The sequence below is a fragment of the Wasmannia auropunctata genome, unplaced genomic scaffold (assembly GCF_000956235.1).
Source record: "Wasmannia auropunctata unplaced genomic scaffold, wasmannia.A_1.0 LD335214.1, whole genome shotgun sequence".
Lineage (NCBI taxonomy): Eukaryota > Metazoa > Arthropoda > Insecta > Hymenoptera > Formicidae > Wasmannia > Wasmannia auropunctata.
The window spans coordinates 796,685-819,924 of record NW_012027676.1 but is presented as its reverse complement, the minus strand read 5'-3'; the positions used below and the strand labels follow the sequence as shown (position 1 = coordinate 819,924).

The 23,240-nt window shown below is 38.6% G+C and overlaps 1 protein-coding gene, 1 long non-coding RNA gene and 1 pseudogene across 4 annotated transcripts; 2 read left to right on the top strand and 1 right to left on the bottom strand.

Moving 5' to 3' along the window:
* The first annotated feature begins 1,173 nt into the window (after positions 1 to 1,173).
* On the top strand, positions 1,174 to 2,404 carry LOC105457523 (annotated as a pseudogene).
* A 392-nt stretch (positions 2,405 to 2,796) lies between these two features.
* Positions 2,797 to 14,182, top strand: LOC105457502 (mitogen-activated protein kinase kinase kinase 15). 3 transcript variants are annotated; one of them, XM_011702200.1, is made up of 23 exons: positions 2,797 to 3,439; positions 3,572 to 3,792; positions 4,121 to 4,315; positions 5,490 to 5,662; positions 5,785 to 5,953; positions 6,048 to 6,347; positions 6,426 to 6,679; positions 6,794 to 6,953; positions 7,190 to 7,543; positions 7,633 to 7,894; positions 7,969 to 8,106; positions 8,214 to 8,380; positions 8,483 to 8,578; positions 8,668 to 8,807; positions 8,893 to 9,045; positions 9,515 to 9,610; positions 10,106 to 10,218; positions 10,443 to 10,612; positions 10,696 to 10,960; positions 11,426 to 11,750; positions 11,854 to 11,998; positions 12,104 to 12,180; positions 12,295 to 14,182. In XM_011702200.1, the coding sequence occupies exons 1-23, from the start codon at positions 3,403 to 3,405 to the stop codon at positions 12,356 to 12,358; spliced, it is 4,074 nt and encodes a 1,357-aa protein (XP_011700502.1). In that variant the 5' UTR covers positions 2,797 to 3,402; the 3' UTR covers positions 12,359 to 14,182. The 3 variants fall into 3 exon arrangements, with proteins under 3 accessions (XP_011700502.1, XP_011700503.1, XP_011700504.1); XM_011702201.1 differs by lacking the exon at positions 9,515 to 9,610; XM_011702202.1 differs by lacking the exons at positions 2,797 to 3,439; positions 3,572 to 3,792; positions 4,121 to 4,315 and adding an exon at positions 5,187 to 5,227.
* Positions 4,300 to 5,189, bottom strand: LOC105457501. The gene is made up of 2 exons (XR_975406.1): positions 4,882 to 5,189; positions 4,300 to 4,649 (listed from the first exon to the last, which is right to left on the bottom strand). It is a non-coding gene; the product is annotated as an uncharacterized LOC105457501 (long non-coding RNA).
* Positions 14,183 to 23,240: the final 9,058 nt, after the last annotated feature.

The following is a 23,240-nucleotide window of genomic DNA, read 5'->3' as shown; positions in this document are numbered from 1 at the left end:
ACTGTCAGAAAGTCACGTGGCTGGATATCAGTATAACACGTGAAAAAAAAAACACGTGATTCGCGTAATCAAATTTATTATACTACATTACTACAACAACGTAATATTTAGATTTTAGAGGAAGTCTCAAAAGTCTGAAGGAGGAAGATAAACGCAAGCCGGGTGCCGCGACACTTGCAGAATCACAGGACGACAATGTCATCTTCTCGTGTCATCTCCCTTTTCCCTCGTGGGTGCGGATTTTGATATCACTCCACTCCTCCTTGCGACTCGCAGCCAATGTCTCGTCGCGCGCCGGCCCCGATGGAAACCGATAATCGATATGATGGAGCAGGCCAGTTCTTGGGGACCCCCTGGCACAGGGCGGCATCACGCCGAGGAGCCGATCTCGAGACCGCGCCGCGCCTCGCGCTCACGGTCCGCACCGCGCGGGCCTCGTCGACCTGCCTCCCGCCGTCTTATGCGCTCCTCTTGAAAGGGGAGCGCTGCGGAGTGGCCGCTCCGCGCATCACTGCGCCCCACTATCCTTCCACGCACTCGCACTCGCATGCCGCGGGCGCGTACGAACGCGCCCGCGGGTCGCGGATCTCTCGACTCTCAACCCATTCTCTCCGCCACTCTCTTTCCCCGCGGCTCCACGGCGGATCCGAACCCGTGCGACTCGTTCCAAACGAACGGTCACTGTAGACCCCGTCAGAAATCCCGAGAGAGATTCTTGACCCGCGCGAAGAGATTAAGCGAATTATTTGACATGTAATTTGAAGTGAGGAAGATTAGTTCTTAATATTGAGAGAGCGGTATTTCTAAATGAGACGTTTCGTTTCGCGCGTTTCCCCTCTTTCGTGTACTCTCGAGGACCACTATATCGTGGATCCGCGCGACACGCTCGCTTCGCAATCGAGTGAGCGATAAGAGACGCTTCGGATCCGAGCTATAAGCGACGAGCGAAGCTATACATTATATGTATATAGCTGTCTACTTTAACACAGACAAGTGATTCGATTGCGTGCACGTACATACGTGCAAGGGGGACAGTCCGAATGGTTACGCGCGTCGCATCCAGCGAGATAGACGGTACGACTCTTTCATGTTCCTGATAACCTATTCGCGTGGAGTTCATTGGTACGTTTCCACGGTGCTCCGTGCTGTAGCACCCGACTCGACCGAATGCGAATGACCTACAAACTCGCGTGCGTTATCCTCCTTTTCCTTCGAGCCGTCGCGCGCCGACTATCTCGGCGTTCATGATCTCCCGATGAACGGTGAACGGTCGACTCTAGTCGATCGACAAATCGCCATGGTTACTCGTTGCCTTGGCGACACCCTAGAGAGGACTTTTATCGTGCGTAACGTAAGGTCATCGGGTATATAACGAAACCGGATGAGGACGGAATCGACGGCTTTGGCCGTGTTCCTATATATCCTCTGCCGCAGTACTGAATTCGTAATGTAATATCAACTACAGAGTTTCAGTACTAGCAATGTATATCGAAACATGATCTTTGATTAGCTTGTTAACTTGTTGAATAACAAATATCTTTTTCCTTTGCATAAGATCAGTCGCAGATGCGTGACGATTTTATTTGTTCAATAAAAAATGATTTTCTAAAATATTTATAAATATATTGAAAGCACTAAAAAAATCTTTTGTATAATATATAATAAATTTACGGAAAATTAAATCATCAAAAATTACATTAATTTTGAATTCTGCAGATTGGGAATCGCAGCATAATTGTGGCCTCATAGATCGTATAGAAAAATATGTTACTGTTACCTTCTTTTTGCTTTTTTTACTCTATCTTAGCGATCAATATGTCTACAACAGCTTTGCGTACTTTATGCACGCACTTTTCGATTTAGGATTCCTATTATAGCTAAGATTTAAGACTCATTTATCAAGGAGAACAATTTGTGTGTGCTTGGTCGGCTGCGGGATTCTTCTTGGCCATGCAAAATTTAATCCATTAAATGCCAAATTTATAATATTAATTTGCAAATCGCTATCACAACTTTTACGATCTTCAATTAAATAAAAAATAATAATCGTTCTCTAATTTCCGATTTTTTCTTCCGGCTACACTCGGCTGCAGCTATAGAAATGATGCGTAGCGTGTTTCCGAAATGAGATTGTAAAAGTGTACATTCTCTCTTTCTCTCTCTTTAAAAAGATCGTTCGCATATTAAACGTATACCCAAGTAATTGAGGCTGACAGCATGGATTTATACATATAATAATTAATAATATGCCGCGCCGCGGCATGTTCAACGTCTCTCGATTACGTCTGCAAACGCGTATGCCAAGGACCTTCGATTGACCCGAATGATTGCGTTAATAAGGCGATCGACGGCGGTCTCGACGGGAATCTGGCACGTGCAGCGCGGTCTTTTACACGTGCGATAATTATATACATTCGTCGGAGTGTATAATTAACTAAACTACAAATGCTACAAATAAACATACGTTATACCATTTATACCATGGTATATATAAAACATGATTTATATTGATATTCTTGCCAAGGTGAAGCAACGGCATCCGCCTCTCCTTCCCTCTCCCCACGTCCCGTCGCTTCTCAATAAGTATCCGCGTATCCGAATGATTTACTGCTCGGGCGCGCTTCTGTATAACGGCCGAGTTTCGTACGGCCGGAACGATTCGCGGTATCTTGAGAACGTCTATTTTTATACCGGCGGAGCTCTGATCTCGCCGCCATCTGTGAAGCGACACGAAACGCTTCTTCGCGGAGAGAGCGGACGGAGCTCGGCTACTCCTCCCTCGCCCCTCGGTCTCCTCGCCACGCGCACCTCCTCGACCTCGGAGTTCGGACCCGGGTTTTGTGACTGCGTGCTCCGGAAGGAGTGAACGTCGCGATTCCTGAAACGAACGATGCGCGCGACGACGAGAGATATCCCTTGCTGCGTGCGTTCGCTACGTCGCGCCGATTAATCGCCCGGGTTCCGCGGTCGAGTTCCGCGAAGCGCCAGCTAGACCGAGTGCCATATATATATTTATCGCTGCCAGTGGACGCGCGGTCGGATGCTGTTTGCGTGTTCCTCGCTTCGCAGCTTCACCTTCGCGCGGTGGCCCCGTCGCGGGACGGAGAGCAATGACTTCCTCGAGGGGCGACAACGGTGACGTTCGTCGCACGTTCGATCCCGAGCTGAGCCTGATCGGCGGCTGCACGAGAGACTGGTGTCCCGCGAGGTAATGACATTTACGCATTGTTAATTGTTTTCCCGTGGAGGTGCGAAACGCGACACTGCTAGTGCTCTCGGTGGCATGTCAGTTGGGACGTAGCGTTTGACATTCGGTTTCTCAGCGGGGTTGTTCTACGAGAGAAGGAGTACGAGGGTAGTGCCCCGGTCGCGCGTAGTCAGGCGAGTGGAGTACGAAACAACATGCCTTCTGTTTGCGGCGACATGATCGACACAGCTGGTAAGTCATATGTTTTTTTCTATACAATCATACACGCTGTTGTCGTACCTACGTGTAATATCGTTTCTCCGGATAGTAGGTAGATAGCACTTGTGTAAATACTTTCGGTATATAAAGAATGATCTTGCGCAGCTGCCTCGCAATCGGGCAATATGGAAGGCATCTCCAGTACGGATAGCGTGGGAACGCAGAGTGACATATCGGGACACACGACGGTGCCAGGGAGGCCCAGAATGGACGTGGCCTGCGTCTTGGATTTGCAACAATCGGAACATCTCGCTCAACGAAAGAAAGCGCTAGACGAAGTTAGACAGGCCTGCAATTTGGTCAATGCCAACATACATCATATACAGGTACATACAATAGCTTTCCCACGAATCAGCTGTTTAAATAACAGCAGGATGGCAAAACATGTACATTTTTTTTCAATAAAGCTCTGAGTAAAGATAAAAGCGATAAAAGTAAGAAACAAACTGTTGCAACACATCAGTCTTATCGGCTTCAAAACAAGTTTTTTGTTTATCAAAAGTCAAGTGCTAGATAATCTTGATATTTTCTATATATATTCTACTTAAAGCTAAAAATAACTAAAGATACAAAAGTCACAAAAAGAGAGTCACAAAAGAGAGTGAAGAATGCTTCGGTCTCCTTTCAATTTTTCATTTTTTTTTTGTTTTGCAGTTTGAGAAACTCGATTTTGGCGAAACTAACGTACTGGACACATTCTATAACGCTGATGTGGCGATTGTGGATCTAAGTATACAGTTGCAACAATCTGCGCTGTTTTATCATCTCGGTATCAGGGAGAGTTTCGGAATGAAGGAAAATATTTTGCTGTACAATGACATAGACACGGAAGCTACAATTAGACTTAAGGTATGTATGTACAACGTACACCACGTACATTCATATTCTTCATCGCTTTTAGAATGTAAATGCGAATAAAAGTCTCGTAGATTCATTGCGAAACGCTAAACGTAATATGTAGCAGTACTAGTAAGGCACAAGTGACCTTGGCCGTTTGTTAGACTTAGGATGCACTTTATAGCAATGATCTCAATTAATGCTCTCATAAATAGATCGCTCGGGGCGCAAGAGACACACACATACACTGTATGCACTTCATAGCATATCAAACAGTTTCAGTATTCCAGTACCCTTGATATCGAGAAGATATCCATCCAGTAATTTTCTGTCTCGCATGAAGGAACTATTTGTAATACGTAAAAGATTTCATTTCAATATCTGTCTCCGAAAACATGTACCTTATTTAATTTATACAATACAAAACGATTAAATGGAAGTAGTTAAAAAGTATTAGCTTTTACAATTTCAGTTGCTATTACGCATTTCTCACGAGTAATTTAATCTTGTTGATTTAGGTACTTTAATAGCTGTCTGAATTCTTAATTTAATCTATCACTAGCTATTAATGTAATTACTTTATGCTTGCTGATGTAATTTCCCCGCGAGACTTTTGTCGAGGTCGTTTCGAGAAGACCTGTATTTCTGCTGTGGTCGATGATTAGAACGTGTTGCGCGCGGAACGGTGTTCGACGTCAGACTGCCGCGGGTTAAACATAATCGGTACCATCAGATAAAACGACGTCTCTCTGCCTGTTAGGCAAGCACCAAATATGTAATTCCGCTTAATATGGAGTAGAAAAACGTGAGCTCATGCTCTCAATATAGCAGTTACTCAATATAGTAGTTGATACTAGTCGATTGCGCGCAACTGTGCATGATCACATACGATTGTACGAGCTCGAGAAAGAAGTTGATGTTGAAGTGCGTGTGTTAAAAATAATATAAAAATATAGGATAAATAATGGATAAATTAATGGATTGTGAATAATGAAAAATTGAAAGTTAAATTCTGTCATTAAGTCCGCAGATTGTTAATACTTAAAGAATTTTGTGAAATGTAAATGATTTTTTTGCGTGATTTCACTTATTATTTTTCTTAGTGAGCGTTTATAATTTTTTTTTTAATCACAGCCGTATACAGTATTTTTATGAAACTAGTTTCTATAGAATTTTTTTTATGCAGTTGTCCTGTGGCAGCTACACATTTGTTTCGTATCGCGTTGTGGAATCGTGCGGATCATGTGTAGCTACTAATCCAGCAACCAGCAGAATCACGGGTGAAGAAACAATAGATCCAAAACAGCACCTCACTTTGAAACTCAAGAAATTGTTTCAGGATGTGGAAATACAATCCAAGTAAGCAAATATAAAACTCCTTTAATACAAGTAAAAATTTTAATTTTTAGTCGTTATCCTATCGAGAAGTAAAAGAAATAGACATTTTTAATATTTTAATATAATTTTATTAAAATTTTCAGAGCACATATGAAGGAGAAATTTCTGGCAGATCTGCGCAAAGCGCGTGAGACATACTCTGGAGAAGAACTGTCCAGAGCTCTGAATAACATGCGCAAGCGTTTAGATGATCCAAACGTACTGTCGGGAGAAGTTGTATTAAACGTCCTCATTTCATTCCGGGAAATACAGGTAAAATAATGACGAATTAATATTACTTTCCAATGGAAATTGTACTGTTAGAAACATATATACATTTACTATTTTTTTGCTTTAAAATGATTAGGATTACGATGCAATGGTGCAACTGGTTGACGATTTGAGAACTATACCGACTCACAAGAATTATATAAATACTCCAGCTATAAGATATTTATACGCGTTTGCTTTAAATCGGCGAAACAAAGAGGGCGATCGGGAAAGAGCGTTAAAGGTTATCGAGAAAGCGCTTGAAAAAAAGGAAAATCATGTTCCTGATATGTTGTGTTTATGCGGGAGAATATATAAAGACATATTTGTCGAAAGCAGACATACAGATCAGGAGAGTTTAAAGAATGCGATCCACTGGTACAGAAAAGGTTTTGAGGTACAGTATAAATCGTTTCTCCATTGTCGGAAGCAGCTCTGTCGGTGCACGTATATATTGTTATTGTTATATGTATAGGTTCAGCCTAACGAATACGCCGGTATAAATCTTGCTACTTTATTGGTCATAGCTGGAAATGAGTTCTCTAAAAGTGAGGAATTACAGCACATAGGAATGGTGTTGAATAACTTAATCGGCAAGAAGGGCAGTTTACCGAGCTTGAAGGATTATTGGGACGTAGCAACATTTTTTGAAATTAGCGTATTAGCGGAAGATTATTCGAAAGCCATACAAGCAGCTGAGTGTATGTTTAAATTGAAGCCACCGAATTGGTAGGTGTAAATAAAATTTAGACGTTTATTCAGTAAGCGACAGTATGTTTAGAATGTAGATGAAAGTATATGTATTATTTAGAACTTATTTCAAATAATTAATCTAATTTTTAGGTATCTGAAATCGACAATTGGCAACATATCACTGATAGATAGGTTCCGTAAAAAAAATGAGGAAGCTGAAGTTGCACCGGAGGAACAAATATTTAGTTTCTGGATGGACTACTTTGTTGAAGCTACAAAGCCGGAGGTTGGCGATAGTATACGGTTTCCAGTAAGTTGATAAATGGAATCGTTCTACTGAGGATCCAGTTTCCAAGTTTCGGGAGAATTATGGCTTATAGTTATGTGTTACCAATCCAGCTTACTTCTGTACATTTTGGGTCAAAGTAAGAATAATATAAAACTGCTCTTAGTGCAGATTTATGGATTCACTCTTAAGAATCAACTTCCCACTTTAATGTAATCTTACCAATAAAAACGCTTAACGCATCGCAATATCTTTGTTAGATTTTAGTGCTGGAACCGACCAAGATTTTGATGCCGAGTTATGTAAACGTGAATCTCGGCGCGGAGGAGAAGTCCATACAAATATGGAATTTGTGTCTGGATAATATGAGGAACAATTGCAAGCAAGTACACGATTGGTTGTTCACTGCAAACATGATACGCAGCGTAAGCCTGTATAAGAGGGACGAGAGATGTCTTTTTCTGTACGTTCATCAAAACTCGGATGACTTTCAAATGTACCTACCGTCAGTGCAATGTAGGCAAAGATTTTACGACTTGATCTTAGAAATGACTAGAGATCAAGAGGGCATGGTTACGGATTTGGATGCTTACATGACCGATGATCGCATGAAGGTCTTTATCAATTTTTAATATCGTTTTTATCAATGACACGTGTATATAATTTTTAATTTTTTAATGATATTTGTGTATTTTTTTTATAGTTCGAGTATGAATTGGACGATCAAAATAAGCGCATAATTCTCGGTAAAGGTACATACGGCGTGGTGTATGCAGCGCGCGATTTAAACACGCAAGTCAGGATTGCGGTGAAAGAAATTCGTGAACGGAATTTGGGTGACGTACAGCCTCTTCATGAAGAGATCAAATTACACAATCAGTTGAGGCACAGAAATATCGTCCAATATTTGGGCTCAGTGAGCGAGGATGGATATTTCAAAATCTTTATGGAGCAAGTTCCTGGAGGTAAGGAAAGCGTAAAGCACAACATTTAAAAATAGCATTTACAAATATATTCATAATTTCTCATAAATTTTCAGGAAGTTTATCAGCGTTGCTGAGATCGAAATGGGGTCCTTTGAAAGAGAACGAGTCGACCATCTCATATTATACTAAACAGATGTTGGAGGGCCTTAAATATCTTCATGACCAAAAAATAGTTCATAGAGATATAAAAGGTAATTCATAGAGACAGCATGAATTTTACGCTTGTTTGTTAAAGTAAATAGTATTCTTGTCTTTATAATTATTTTCACACGAAACTAAAGTTAAACATATGATTTAGGTGATAACGTATTGGTAAATACATACAGTGGAGTCGTAAAGATTTCTGATTTCGGTATGTCTAAACGTTTGGCCGGCTTGTGCCCGAGTACAGAAACATTTACTGGAACGTTACAGTACATGGCGCCAGAAGTTATTGACAAGGGTCAACGTGGTTATGGTGCGCCTGTGAGTTTATGTTTGGTTAAATGCTTTGTATTGAGGATATTCATAGGATAAAGACATGTTTCCTTGTGTCATCACAATAATAATTATTCAATCTTTTTCTAGGCGGATATTTGGTCTTTAGGTTGCACGATAGTTGAGATGGCCACCGGAAAGCCTCCATTCATTGAACTGGGTTCTCCACAAGCAGCTGTTTTCAAAGTAAATCTAAAATGTTAACGATACAACATTTTAAACACTGAATTGCTAAACTTATCTAAAGTCGGATGTGTATATGCTTCTTTTCTTAGGTGGGATATTACAAGATACATCCTGAGATACCGTCAGAGTTATCCGAGAGAGCAAAAGGTTTTATACTACGTTGTTTTGAGCCGAACCCTGATATAAGAGCAACCGCGGCAGAGCTGCTGGAGGACCCATTTCTTAATGAGTATATAAACTTATTTAAAGTTGTATATATACTACAGAATTTTATAAATTCTTACACTCATAAATAAAATGTTTATTTATTATAGGAAAAAGAAGAGCAGCAGATTAGTCGCACCGCCAGATTTCAGTAGAAGTATATCGGTTCCTGCAGACAGATTGGAACGTTTGGGGAAATGCGATAAAACAAATAATAATCATATTGTCTCTGCCACACCTATAATGTCTCAATCGGATGATAGGTATTCTAAAATTTTTTTTATCATGAAACCTTTGTTATAATGTGTTTTGTGTGAGCATTTTTGTAAGTCTGTGGCGTTCTCGCCTTTGTTTTTTATATTGTACTTTCATTTGATTTAGTTCATTTGTATCAAGTAGTTTTGATGTCAAATTCATTTTTTATGTTGCTTAGTAATTGTTAGATCAGCATCGAGAGAAAAGGAAATGCAATTTGCTTTCATATGACAATATTATCAAGAAATAACAAATTTAAATTGTGTATTGCTACGTTATGTATTATAGCGTGATTTACACATATATTTTTACTTAATTATTATCAAATTTTAAATAACCATATCATATATCTTTTAATTAATGTATTAAAAATGCTATATCCAAATTGCAACATTCTACAAAGAGTACGGCACAAGAGATAGTATTCTTTTATGTGAGTGCACGTTGCGAATTGTAATTATAAAATGTTAAATTTAGTGGAGGGTTAACGAAGTCAAGTCCATTGAGGGAACGCAGTCCGGCCCACCTATTGTCCCCCATCAGCATGCCTACTTCAACCCTCTCTTTTAACAGGTATGGTTCTACCTTCGTAAATTGTTTATACGCAAGCAAAGTGCAATTAAAGGAACATTTGTTTTGTTGGTTACATTCTATTACGATTACGTAAACATCAATTGTATAGAAATTTTTTACGTAATCATATATCATCAATATTAAATGTGCAAAATGCTTAATTACTGTCTTTAAACTGCTTGTGTTTTGTATAAAAAAATATCCGTAATTATGCTGTCATCCGCATCTTTTGCTATTAAATGTATATGCTGCGTAGCATCTCAATATATGTATAGCCTAGTAGTTTTTTATACGTCTTATTTATTCCAGATTTTTATGTTTCGTACAAGCGATGGTATTATTAGTAATAGCTAATATTAATAATTAGCTGGTATTAGCAATATCAATAAATAATAATAAATATTAAAATTTTATCATTTTGATAATTCAAAAGTATTACATGATATAAAAAAAAACATAAAATTAATATGTTATTGTTTATTTACATCTTTCTAGTACAATCGGGAATACTCCATCGATAGAAACTAGTGAAACTGATACAGCTGGCGCCTCAATAACTAGAAGAAGTTCGTCTGGTGGACTGTTATCGCCAGAAGTTGAATTAGGGGGTAAATAATAAATATATGCATCGCTTCTTCATAATTCATAAGACCAGAGTTTATTTAGGAAAAATTACTTCGAAGACGATATCAGAAGGAATTTACTCAAATCACAATATAAATAATATTGCGATCGTAGGCAGATGGATAAATTAAAAATCGCGATTTGTACATCTGTTCATTTATTATGATATGATATTCATTTATATTTATGAGAAATTGGGATAAAACAGGGCAACCAGGACAAAAATCTGGAGAGGAGCAAGAGGGCTTTTATCTGTTAAAGAAAGATAGCCAACGACGTATGACATTAACGAGGGTTCTCAACCAAGATGAGGCAAAGATTTGCGAGGTTTGGATGAGAGGTATACATCAGGCGGAGGGGCAAACGATGTTGCAAATGGTATATACATGCTGAAGTATTATATTGCGTTGCAAGTAACTGTACACGACACGTATCACACTGACTATTTATTACAATGTTAGAGTCACTTGGTGTTGCTCATGCGCGGCTTGAGGGATTACATCGCGGAGCAAAATCAGGAAGTAATAGTAACCGCCATTCGAACGTTGAAAGAGGAATTGGATTTCGATTCGACCGCTATTAATCATCTACATTTGGCAATTTATTTATTTCAAACGGCAGTAAACGAGGTCCTCAGAATGCACAGTATAAAGCCACACTGGATGTTTGCTTTAGACAATTTAGTGAGAAATGCTGTTCAGGCTGCTATCACCGTCTTATCTCCCGGTAAGTATTATTTTTTCATTGAAGCGAAAATAGGAGCGGTATAATAAATTGTCGCATATTCGAGGGACATATTCAATGAGAACATTCAGTCTCGTGAGTGAAAAAAAAAGAGTATAACCTTAACTGGCCAGATTCTCACTTTTTTTTTATTTGGTACATGAACCAGATGTGTAACGCACGCATGTATCTTAAATGTAATACACGTGAAGAGATTGAGAGTATGTTATCATGTCAACTCTAAAAATATCTCGAGGGGAAAGTCATCACTAATAATATGGGATCTCTTATGAGCGTGTCGCGTTCAGTAAGAGGATTACTGCATTCTACTTGAGTTTGCACACATCTGGTTTAGACAGATTTTATTGAAAATCAAGAGATTAGATATATACAGATGTGATCAAAAAGTATTACAGTCGGCATTACATGGGGTGTGTTTCAAATTCGTGTTACAAATTGTGTATCTAGAATTGGGCGCCAACCTACTTGGACAAGAACGACAACCTGGTGGTCAAGGCCCCGAGGAAGGATCAACGTCTGGGGTATCGACAGTAAACTCTGTGAAATCCCAAAAAACCGCTGATTCCATTGATAATAAGTATTGGAAAGAATATAGAGATCAAATGGGAGCACTAAAAATGGAAAATATGAGGCTACTGCAGGAATTGATAGAAAGCCAGAAATCGTATCAAACATTGTTGCAACAAGCTCTCGAAGAGCAGAGAGCCCAAGTTAATACGCTGACCCATCTGTGTGAAAATATTAACAGAAGATCAGTAAGACAAGAATCAGGGTACGAAACATTGTCATTTTTTATTTATTGCTGCTTTTCACATGCTATAATGCATGAAAAATCTGATTAATATTATATGGAGGAATATTTTAAATATCCACAGTTACAACTCTTGCATTTTCGGAAATATATCTCAACAATCAGGGTCCTCACCGATTACCGATACGCACAGTACTACTTCACATCCAGATACGGCTCTTATTGATTGGTTACAGAATCTTCAAATAGATGAGACATCAATCGATAGGGTAAGCACACTTCATAGATATCTGAAATAAGCAATAAGAATAAAATTAAGATGTTACTTTGTGTGTATTTTAGTTTGTTTTACATATGATTTTCAATATTTTTAGTTTCTATATGAGGAATATACACTGGAAGATATTTTGCGTCATGTTACACGGGACGATCTTCGCAGACTAAACTTAAGGTAAAAAAATAGTACTTTATTATTTAATAATAATAGCATGTGGAGAGAGAGAGAGAGAGAGAGACAGAAATTCTTTCTATAAATTTCTTCTATATATTCTGTATATAATTCTAGGGGAGGAATTGAACTCGGGATATGGCAAGCCATATTGAGACATCGGGAGAATAACGGAAATTAAATTGCAAAAACTAATACAATTACATATATTTTCTCATCATTTTTAGTGATAAAGTGTCACTAATAACTGGAGTTCAAAACAGAGTAAAAATATCTGTTTTGATTAAGCTGCCATAAGATAAAAATAATAATGATCTAAAATCTCAGCCGCACATGCTGTATTATGCTAGATATAAATCAAATTTCCATTCTAAAAAGAGAGTTTTCTCCGTGACACAATCAACAATGTTATAATGATATTATTCGTTTATTTCGTAGTTCCTAATATAGATTGCTACTACTCTTTACAGAGCAATTATATAACGAATCCGTGTATAATGATTTATGTTAACAAAACGTATTATGTCCTAGTGTTTTTATCACAGATTTTAATTACTTTGCCAAAGCTGATAGCAGAATGTGAGAAACCAGTATTTGTAAACGGAATGTATTTCATTACATTTTCTTATTATAGGAAATTTCGTAGCTTCGATTTTTAAATTCGGCAAAATTTAAATTTGTGAAAATCAGGTCAAATCTAAAAAAATCGCCTTTATATTGAATAGCTAAATCTGAGAAAATAAAAACAGCAACAAAAAATTTGATAGAGTTTAGGAATATGAATAATATTTGATATTATATTTTATTCTAAAATTTAATGGTGTTTTCCATTATAACAGAATGCAATAATAACAGATGCTTCCAATGGTTGATAATAAAACTGATATAATTTATATACAGATTTAACAAATTATAAATAGATATATTCGTTATTGAATAAGCAAATCTATTGCCATTAGAAAATCTTGATTCCAAACTGTATTTTCAGAAAGTAATAATTTTTTGCAATAACTGTTTATTATTACAGATATAATAGATAGTTTACATAGCGTTTCATCTAACAAATCTTCCCAATATTTTCACGAATGGGAACGCAATTATTTATAGTGCCTTATAAACTTATTCTAGTACAAGAAAAGATATTTATTATATAGAATAAATATATGTAGTCATATATCATTCACATGGAATAGTGTGAAATATTTACTGTGGAAATCTTAGGTTTTTCAAAGGGCAAAATTTTTATTTGCAGAAAATGCAAATCTTCCCAGTATCAAAAATATCAATTGAATGTTTTTGTGTCGATATTCGTCACGTAAATAGAATGCTTTTCATAATTTGTAAGAGTTTTACATTGATTCGTGCCTTCAGAAAATTCAACTAAATTCAGGTTTTCGTTCAAGTTTTGTAGATACGGATTTTTATATGACAGGAAAATCTCGATTTTTCTTCCATGCAATATTGTAAAGAGAGAAAATTGCCTGTGCTTTCTACAATGCACACTATATTTTGTACAGTTATATTTTTTAACATACATGTACATGTAATAAATAGTCGAGTTGAATTTACGCAGGTATCTAATTTTAACAAACCATCGAGAGAGATCGCTTTCTCTCGAAATCCCGGTGCCTTATTGTTCCAAAAATACATTGTACAAGCTGGACTCAGCTTAATTATATGCACACTGATGTTGCAATACATGATCTAATGACTGACAAAATTAATGTTAATGCGATATTTTTTGTGTAATATACTAATATATTAAAAATTGTAGAGCGATATTCGTTCTGGTGCTTGTTCTCAGGTGTTCTGACTCAAATTATTTCGCGCTCAATTATACGAGCATTTAATTGAATAAAATGTCGCAGCACAATCGTGAGAAATAAACTTCGAAACAAGCACCACAATAATATTGTTAACTATTACCGTTTTCACTTACAAAATAGGATTAATTATAATTGTTGCTCGCATGTGCGACCGTTTGTAATAAAGGAATGAATATATATTTAGAGTATTTATTTTAGCCACCTTTAAACAAATTTCCTTAGCGCCAAAGATGACCGAGGCTAGATATTAAGGCCCAAAATATTTTTTAAATATATATATTACGAGTATATACAAATAAAATTATTACATATATATACTCTTTCAAACGATCAATTTTGCGAATTCGTCACCCTTAATTGAAACTGGAGAGTACCGGAGTGAAAGGACAAAGGGATGGTTTTCGAGGAGAAAGGCAATACGGGAAGATGAGTACGTGATCAGCTTCGAGCATGTGACATTCCTTTCTATAGATAACTACCTCATAGAAACCGTATCATTGATATGGACGAAGCATCCTCTGCGTCTCGTCATGATATCCCGTCGAAAAAATACGGTCTATCACATAAAAACGCATGGAGTATTTTCGTATCGTTGGTTTGAAATAAAAATTTTGTTTTAATAGTTTTCGACTTCTTTTCAAAGATTACATACTGTGCTTTCGATGCTATAGTCTCCTTTGTTATCAATTATTGTTCCAGCGTTTCGATAAATCATCAACATTTTTATTTTGGTTAATTTTTCTCAACAAAAGATTTCAATTTCTGTGTAAATTTGGCATTAATCATGTTTTGAATGCAAAAAAAAAAAGAGAAAGACTATTTCGATTTGTAAAGCGTACTCTTAAAAAACTGTCTGTTTTCGACATTGAAAAAAGCTGGAAATTAAGTTATGAAGCATGATAGAACACATCGTTTTTTTAAATCGTCTCTCTCTTTTCCAGCTGTAAAGGGACGGAACACCTTTGACAGACTATAAGTAAGTCAAATAGATTCACAGCTCTCGTCGGAGGGGTACCGCTTTTCACTCGGCTTGTCAGCTAAGGTTTCTTTGTTATGTCGATCGATATCTCAGGAAGTCAATCTTCAAAGTCAGAAAGAGCGTTTATCGCCACCTTTAACCTTTCACGCTAAACTGAAAAACTAATACTATTATCACTATTTTTATATTATATTCTTTTACTTTAGCTCGTATGCTGGGGGATTAATATTAAAGATTCTTAAAATAAAAATATTTCTTTTAAATAAAAAGATTCTTAAATTAAAAATATTTAAAACAATGATTTCTTTTATACGCAGAGATTTATTGACATATCTTATATATAATTAGATAAATGGAACAAGCAAGATATTTTCTTTATAAATTTCGCAATCTTAAAAATAAAGATTGTTAGAATCAATCATATTAAATTGTAAATTAAATATAATAGGATCTCATCAGCGTCATTTTACAGCAAGCGAATTAACGATCATTTAAATTCGTCTGGAGAAGAATATGGCGCGCGGAACGGCGCGCTTTATCCTCAAGAAGAAGGAAGCGACGAGCAGCTGATGGCAGTCGATATTGCAAAAGTTTTCAATCTGCCAACACATCCGACGTACGTCGAAGCGCTGGTCAAAGCCCCGGTTGCGCGCGCGCGAGACAAAAGGTCTTTATCGGTTGCATTTATGCGGAGATGCACGCGCACACACAAAGACGCTCATCCGCGTCTCCGCGTGAAAAATGCCATTGCCTCGCCTTTGTTGCGTTTGCACCTCGCGTGCGTGCAATCTACGCACTGTCACGGCCGCGTATGAAATATTCAGAGTGGCACGAATGTTAACTGGTGACCACTCTTTGGTCTGCCACCTTTGTGTCGTGCGCGAGGGGGATGCATCTGCATGCAGATCGATCCCGCATCTAGGGAAACCGGCTTATCCGCTCTCTGGCACACGAGAGAAAGAGAGATAATACCGCACGCCCCCGTTCGTTTGGTATTCTAAAAAGCGAGCGCCTCTTCTCCTTGTCATGCAATATTCAAAATTTCGCAAGAGAGCGATGACGAACGGTGAACGAAGCTGGATTTTCGCGGCAGACGCTGATTGCAGTTGGAGAGCGACTTTTTTTTATATAGATTGTAATAATCGTTATAATTGTATGGACGATGCAATCAAAGTACTTTTCTTATTCTGAGTTATTAGAGTGGGCTTTGAATTCGAAGACCTATTTCTTCGTATTGGCCTTATTCCGATTGGCCTCATGTCGATCAAGTCACAAATTGGATTTTTTCACAAATCCAAGAATACATTTTAATGACCAGTCGCGTTGAAAATTTATGTACGAGCGACTCGGTTCAAAAATTATCCTTTCGAGATGTACAATATTAGCATCTTAAACTGCTGACGTAATTTTATGCGTGCTACGGGAACTCGGATGATACCATCGCCACGTCGTTCCATATTTCGTCGGCGTACCAAAGATCGATCCTCGATTTTCTATGCGAGTATACAAATGTACCTCGTAAATTGCAACCGCGTCTGGAATCGATTTTTTTTTTCCGTTCCACTTCTTACGCTCACCCGGCGCATATAACTCGCCCGGAGGCGAGTCATCGGCGGGATAATTAAATGACCTTGCGAAAGGATCCGGCGAAATACGATTATGTAAATGTTACCGAAGCAGTCGGCAGCCTCTCGCTGATCACAGCGATGGCTCGTAATCGATTCCGATGATATGCATTCTTTTTTTCTTGTTTAGAATTAATAAGGTTTTTCTTTCCGTCATCTTCGGCCAACAATTCTCTAATATTTATCGAATAAAAACCCACTCTATTAACTGGACGTACAATATTACGCAGTCGCGGGAGGGAACGGAATATAAAAGGGACTTGTTATTTTTCTTTTATCAGCCCGCTACGTGAGTGACGCGTGTTTTATCGCTGAATATTTTTCCGCGTTATCTATCGAGCTCCAGCAGCCGGCGGCTGTTATTACAGCCGCTTCTAACGTTGCCCCATCGTCATTAGGAATTCCATAACAGGCGGCTGCGGTGAAAAGGGCATTACGACGTATTGATGATCGGTCCTATCTTCATTCGTCGTAGGAGATGTACGGGGCGTCGCGATATCATCGTTTAATTAAAGGCAAGCCCAAAAGAGACTTACGTTCATTAAAGGAATAATAGTCAATTAAAAGAAAATCCACATGGTTATTTTTTTTAATGCCGCAACATCGATCTTGCGATATTTATTTTGCTAAGAAGAATATATATTTCTTCTTAAAAAAAAAAACGCGTCTCGCTTTTTCTCTTCTCTAAAATTATTAAACCTCCTGTGCCGTGTAGCCTTGGAAAGCTTGAGAGAAAGTTTTTCGTTGTAACAGGATAATCGGATGGTCGAGTATCCATGGGGATGGCGAATACTGGCGCACCCTTTTCTCGGCGGGAGGACGGGGGTGGCGCAAAATGTACAATGTTTCACGGTTAAATGGTTCGATTGTGCTTTCGGGAAAAGGGGGGCGCAATGTTCGCCTCGGTGAATTATTAAATCCACCCCACTGATTTATATTTTCTTACTTTCCGCCTTTCCGTTCGATCTTACAGGGGAGGAGGAAAGGGGTGGAGATCTGCAGGAGAGATCTGATTGCGCCACACCATTTTGATTTGATTACCTGCTCCACGGAGTATAACTGAAATCTCGCGCTCTCTTTCTCGTTGCGGAATTGTATGTATATAGCTTTGTCTCCAAAAAATTGAATATTTAGCCGGCCGATCGATAGCGATTCTCGACTGTGGGCTTTTAAAAAGGTGATAGTCAAAGGTATCACTTTAAAAAATCACGCCGAATTCAATATTGTATTTTACGTAATGATATTCGCTCATTGAAATCGACTGACTAACAAGGTAGAATATAATGACAACGAAAGAAAGAAAAGTAGATAATTCTACGTGTACATAGCTGATAAAAACGGCCTAAATGTTTACCCGATCGAAAGCACCCCTAGAGCATTCTTGGCGAAGCAAGAAAGGGTTGTTCTCTCCGATGGAGCTGCAAATCCCAATGCCTTTCATCATTTTCTCTCTTTCCGTCCCCTCTTTTCTGTCTCTCCCATCATATTCCCTTCTCTTTCTTTCTGTCTATCTCTTCCTCCCGTTATCTGTTGTCCTTGTATCCTTCTCTCTTTTCCTCCTCCATCGTCTCTCGCGTCGTCTCTTTACCTTTTAATTAACTAACTGCGCCTACGTAGTAACTAAAGAGGGTGTCCAACTCCGGAGATTTTCACGAGCAATCGATCTTCCCGTGGTCGGCTAAATAAGATTATCGAGTCACGTTCCGGCGATGGGATTGCTAAAAGATCGTGTCTGCTAAATCCTTTCGAGTTCGATGGGCAATTCGAAGCAGTTAGCCGATTTATGAGCAGATCTCGAAGATAAAGTACTTTTCAGATTGTTAGACTTTTATGTATGTACCTCAAGGTTATATTACTTATAACATAAAAGTAATAAAATGTGATAAATTATTATAAATTTGTTGTAAAAGATAATCACCGTGATATCGAATGTCTATGAAAATCCATTTGAAAAATTTAGGAAATACATTTGTTATTCTCCGTAATATTGTAGTTGTATCCTTGTTACGTATTTTAAAACTTGAAGGACGGAAAAGTTACGACTGCCTGCGCCGGTGTCTTAGATAAACTCCAAACTTTAAATCCCGTTTTCTTGAAACGATATTTTTCCGCGGAACTGTGGCTAAGATAAATCACCGACGGAGACTCGGGGAAGATTACAATTTAGACAGAATGACGAAAACTCCATTTCCTATTGTGTAAATCGCAGATATTAATGAGAAAAAAATGACAAAGTATGATTGTTTTCTTTTTAAGTAAAAACACGATTATACGTATAAATCTTTTTTTTTTTGCCGTTTCTGCACAACTTCTCCTTGAGTTTTCTGTTACAATTATTACGCCTTTAGAAACGTATTTGCAATAAATCCGGATTATACACTTAAGATCGCTTAAAAATTACTCCTTTCAGAATTTATGCCGGGAGCTTTTAACGTGACGAGACGGCAAGTCAAAAACTTATGAACGTCCCCGAAGGATTAATGCCGAGGACAATGAAGACTGACTCTCTGTCTCCCCGCTTTCATAAAGTGACACCTCGTCCGTCCGAACTAATTACTTTCGGCTTAAAATCCTTAATTTGTTGCTGAAAGGCCGTTGTCAGGAAAGGCCGTCCCTTCACGATGAAGTCTTTCTTTGTCCGGTGTACGCAGTAAAATGCTGCTCAAGACGATAATTGGTTCCCGGATCCATTATTAAGAACCGCAAGGGAAAAAGGTATAAATATAAAAACTTAAGAGAGGTTTTAAAAATCTAGATAGGAGTATATTACGCTATCATCAGACATATTGAACGGTTCGAGTAAATTGAAGGTCAAGTTCACTGCCAGTAAGACATAAATTATGCAATCTGATACTATTTTATAGTTTTGATAGCTTGATTATAAGGCTAGAGTATCAATGTCTACCGAAACGAAAGAGAGAAAACTAGTTTTTTAATTAATTCTGCATTGCATAATTATGATTAGTAATCAGTCATTATTCACGCGAGCTGTTGAATTTCTCGAATGTCCTCTCTTAATATATTTTTAAAAAGGAGAATAGAAATAGAATATCTCCATCAATCACTTCGATAACTTTGCCGAGCCGCGTGATTTGACCGCAGTAAATATATAAGGCAGAGAAACAGCATACAACTGCGGCTGGCATGAATCTTGATAAAATTCTCCGGTATCTCTGACAGCCTGGAAATTAGCCTCGCGCCCGGCACGTCGTCGAGAAGAAAGAACCCAGGCCTCAGGCCTGGTATTGAATTGTTTCTGCACCCTTTCCCGGGGCCTCGGTAACACCGGGGGTTACGTGGCAACAGATGTACCTGATACATATTCATATCCGCTTTCCGGACGAGGCTGCTGCGTTATTGTTACTGTTATTATTGTACGGCCGCGCGCAGAAACTCGTCCGTAACCGTTTTGAGAAGAACGCGATGCCGTATGCTCTTTCGGGCGCCGCCCTTGGAAAAATGCATCTTCCGCGATTTTTATCTTTCTCGTGTCGTTACGATTTTTAATGCGATCGCCCGTCGTATATTCGCGCCGCGACTGTAGACTCTTCACCGTAAAAGCTCGCGTGGAAGTGCACGATGAAGCGGCGACAGAAACCGTGGAAGTTATCTCTCTTTCTCTCTCCCTCTCTCTCTCTCTCTTTCTTCCTCGTTGGCTTTATGCCGGTGATAAATTTTTATTTTTATCACCGTTGCAATTTTTAACGTAGTTTCGTCGCCTCTGTTATCACGGTGTAACCGCGCAAGAGAAAATAGAACTCCTCTCGGTACAGAAGAATAAACCAAGAATAAATCAACATATATTTGCAAAATCAATTGTAATTGTAAATTTTGTGCAATATTTGAATTATTTCACTTTTAGTTAAATAGCTTTTATTTAACTGCAAAATGTACAACACATTTCAGAGAAATATGTTCTCTGAAACATGATAAATACTTTTTTCGAAATATTTCTGGCTTTTAGTAGATGTTGTACTCTCATTAAACCAATTAAAATTAAGCTTTTATGATTAGATAATGGCAATAATAAAATTCAAAAATTACACATAAAAAGATTAACGGAAAAAATTATCTTACCCATCCCTTTTCCTGCTTTTATTTAAATCTCAACTTCTTTAATGAGAGATGTCAAACGCCGTTTACGCTTCTGTCAGCGACAATGAAACACCGATTACGTACTCTACCGCCAGGATTCACATCGTTAAGTCACTTAACGCTGAACTTCCGGAGTATTCCGGACGATTCCTTTGTGTCAAAATCGCCCGTTCGCACGTTCGGTCCACGGGGAACTTTGGGTCAGCGTATTATGGGATATCTATTAACTTCGACGATCGGGCGCGCCTCGGGCGCGCGGACTTTCCGCGAGGCGCGACGCTTAAGATGAGTTATTGCCGTGGCTCTTTATTAAAGACTAATACGAGAGCGGCGGCCTGGTCTCGGGTCTGACTCCGTAGCTCGAGAATCCCTTAATCTGCGCGATCTATTATCCCACACCGTGGGGTACCACCGGGGTGAGAATTAGCCCTCTCTCCCGCTTGCCCTCGTACGAGTGCGACCGTAGTTGAATTATTACCCCGGCATATCTTGAAGCCCCCTCACCGTCTGGAGCCGCTGTAAGACCCAAGTATCCCGAATGTTTCGCTGATAATGCAAGTTTCTGGCAAAATTACTCGGCGTGTAACGAGATCGACACCGCCATCGGAGGTTCGCGGATGGACGGACAAGAAGGATGGTGGGCTGCCGTGATTCCACGAGGAGAAACGTCGAAACTGGGAAGAGAGAAAAAGAGGAGAGAGAGAGTGGAAGGACGGGAAGGGGGAGACGGAAAAGGAAACGCCGGGGCGGGGAAGGAAACGAAGAAATCTTCGCGTTATCTCGAGCGTGTCACGCAGTGCCGCGTGAAAAAACCTTTCTTCTTTCTCTTTTCTCTTTCTCTCTCTCTCTCTCATCCTTCGATCTCTCTTTGTCTCTTTCTTCCTCGAAAAGCGGCTACACTCTTTGCGCTGAATATGAATTATGCATGAGAGAAAACGTAAAACTTTATGACATATATATACGGCCCGCGTAAAGCGCGTCACGCAGAAATCCACGAATCTATTATACGCTTTTTAATTAGACGCTGCCGAATCTGACGGATGAGATCCGGTGTATTCTAAGGGACCCTCATCGCCATTCGACGAGGGAAGCCTCTTATCGTGGGGAAAAGTTTCAGAAGACACAAAGTATGAGCTATGGCACAAATCGCGCCGTATATTTATATATATATATATCTTTATAATTATGTAACGTTCTAATAAAATACTAAAAAAAAATAGTGATAGTGGCAAAGGAAATCTTTGTTAAAAACAAGATAACGTATTTTATCACAGTAAAAAAGATTTAAACTTTGTAATTATTTTCTAAATACATTCTTCATAAGATATTTTTTTATATGCTCTCTAAATCTGAGTCAGTGGAAAAGTATTGAAAAATCACTGATTGAGTCAGTACCTATAATCTAACTATAATTTCGTTCATAATCTATAATTAATCTATTAATATTAATTATAATTTCACTAATTACCAGTGAAATACTTGGCACTAATGTATTCAATGAATAACCATTGATAATCAGTGACTATGCACTGATTCAGATTTAGAGAGTGTGATTAATTTATATATCCGAGAGAGGTCTGAGAAATTCGATTGCACCATAGTATGATCACGTTGAAAAAGCATTCTCGGCAAGTGGCGCTGCGACGCCTCCGCCGCGACGTCTCCACACCTCCGATTAGTATCCGTACAACCTGGCCAGGTGTGAAACAACGCGTTAAGGAACGAGGAAGCAAAAACCGAAACGGGGTGAGTAGACCGCGAAATCGCCGAGATTATGGAATAGTTACGATTGTAGGCATATAGCCGACGAGTACCTACTCGCGCGTTGATGAACTCTCTGGTCGCCGTAGCCGTGTTTTATGGAAGGTGGACAGCTGACGGCGCTGGAGATATTGTTATTGAGAAGTAAAACCGATGCCTCTCTGAATGCCGCTGCGCATCGTTTACCTATCACGTGATGATTCATTCAGTTCTTTACCTCATTTACTTCAAGATCGTGATTGAGTGAAGAGTTAAATAAATCTTGTACGATAGTAAAATTTACACGTTACTACACTCTCCGAAGAAGCACGTTGAGGAGAGACTATTATTTTTGATACTCTGCACTTCGTATTGTTGACAAAATAATTTGTATCGAAATTTATCTACAACTTTTATGGCACACGTAGTAATATGTGTTTTACACGCTAATCAAAAGTGAAAATTTAAAGCTCAATCGAATAGAAAACACACCGTTTTAAATTGACGAATAAAAAAAATCCGAGGGAATGTAACGTGTATCACACAACCGAACTACGTTCGAACCAACACAACGTCGTCATGGTGCAATAGCCGTTGCTAGGAAATGTTTGTACGATAATACTTAAGGGCGTGACCACTGAACTTTACGAAATATTAATCTTATGCAGATACTTCGATGAAGCTGAAAAATCAGTTAAATGTATGGAAAAATAAAAATGTATAAATTTATTACGAATATATCTAACGATATTTGCTTCGCAATAAATCCGATAACTCTCCACGTGTGACAAAGTCCGG

What these genes read in the sequence shown, in the direction of transcription:
- LOC105457502 (XM_011702200.1), top strand. Translation starts at nt 3,403, where the DNA reads ATGCCTTCTGTTTGCGGCGACATGATCGACACAGCTG. An exon ending in GCGATAGTATACGGTTTCCA is followed by an intron (nt 6,954 to 7,189) that starts GTAAGTTGATAA and finishes TATCTTTGTTAG; the next exon opens with ATTTTAGTGCTGGAACCGAC. An exon ending in GGCAAACGATGTTGCAAATG is followed by an intron (nt 10,613 to 10,695) that starts GTATATACATGC and finishes TTACAATGTTAG; the next exon opens with AGTCACTTGGTGTTGCTCAT.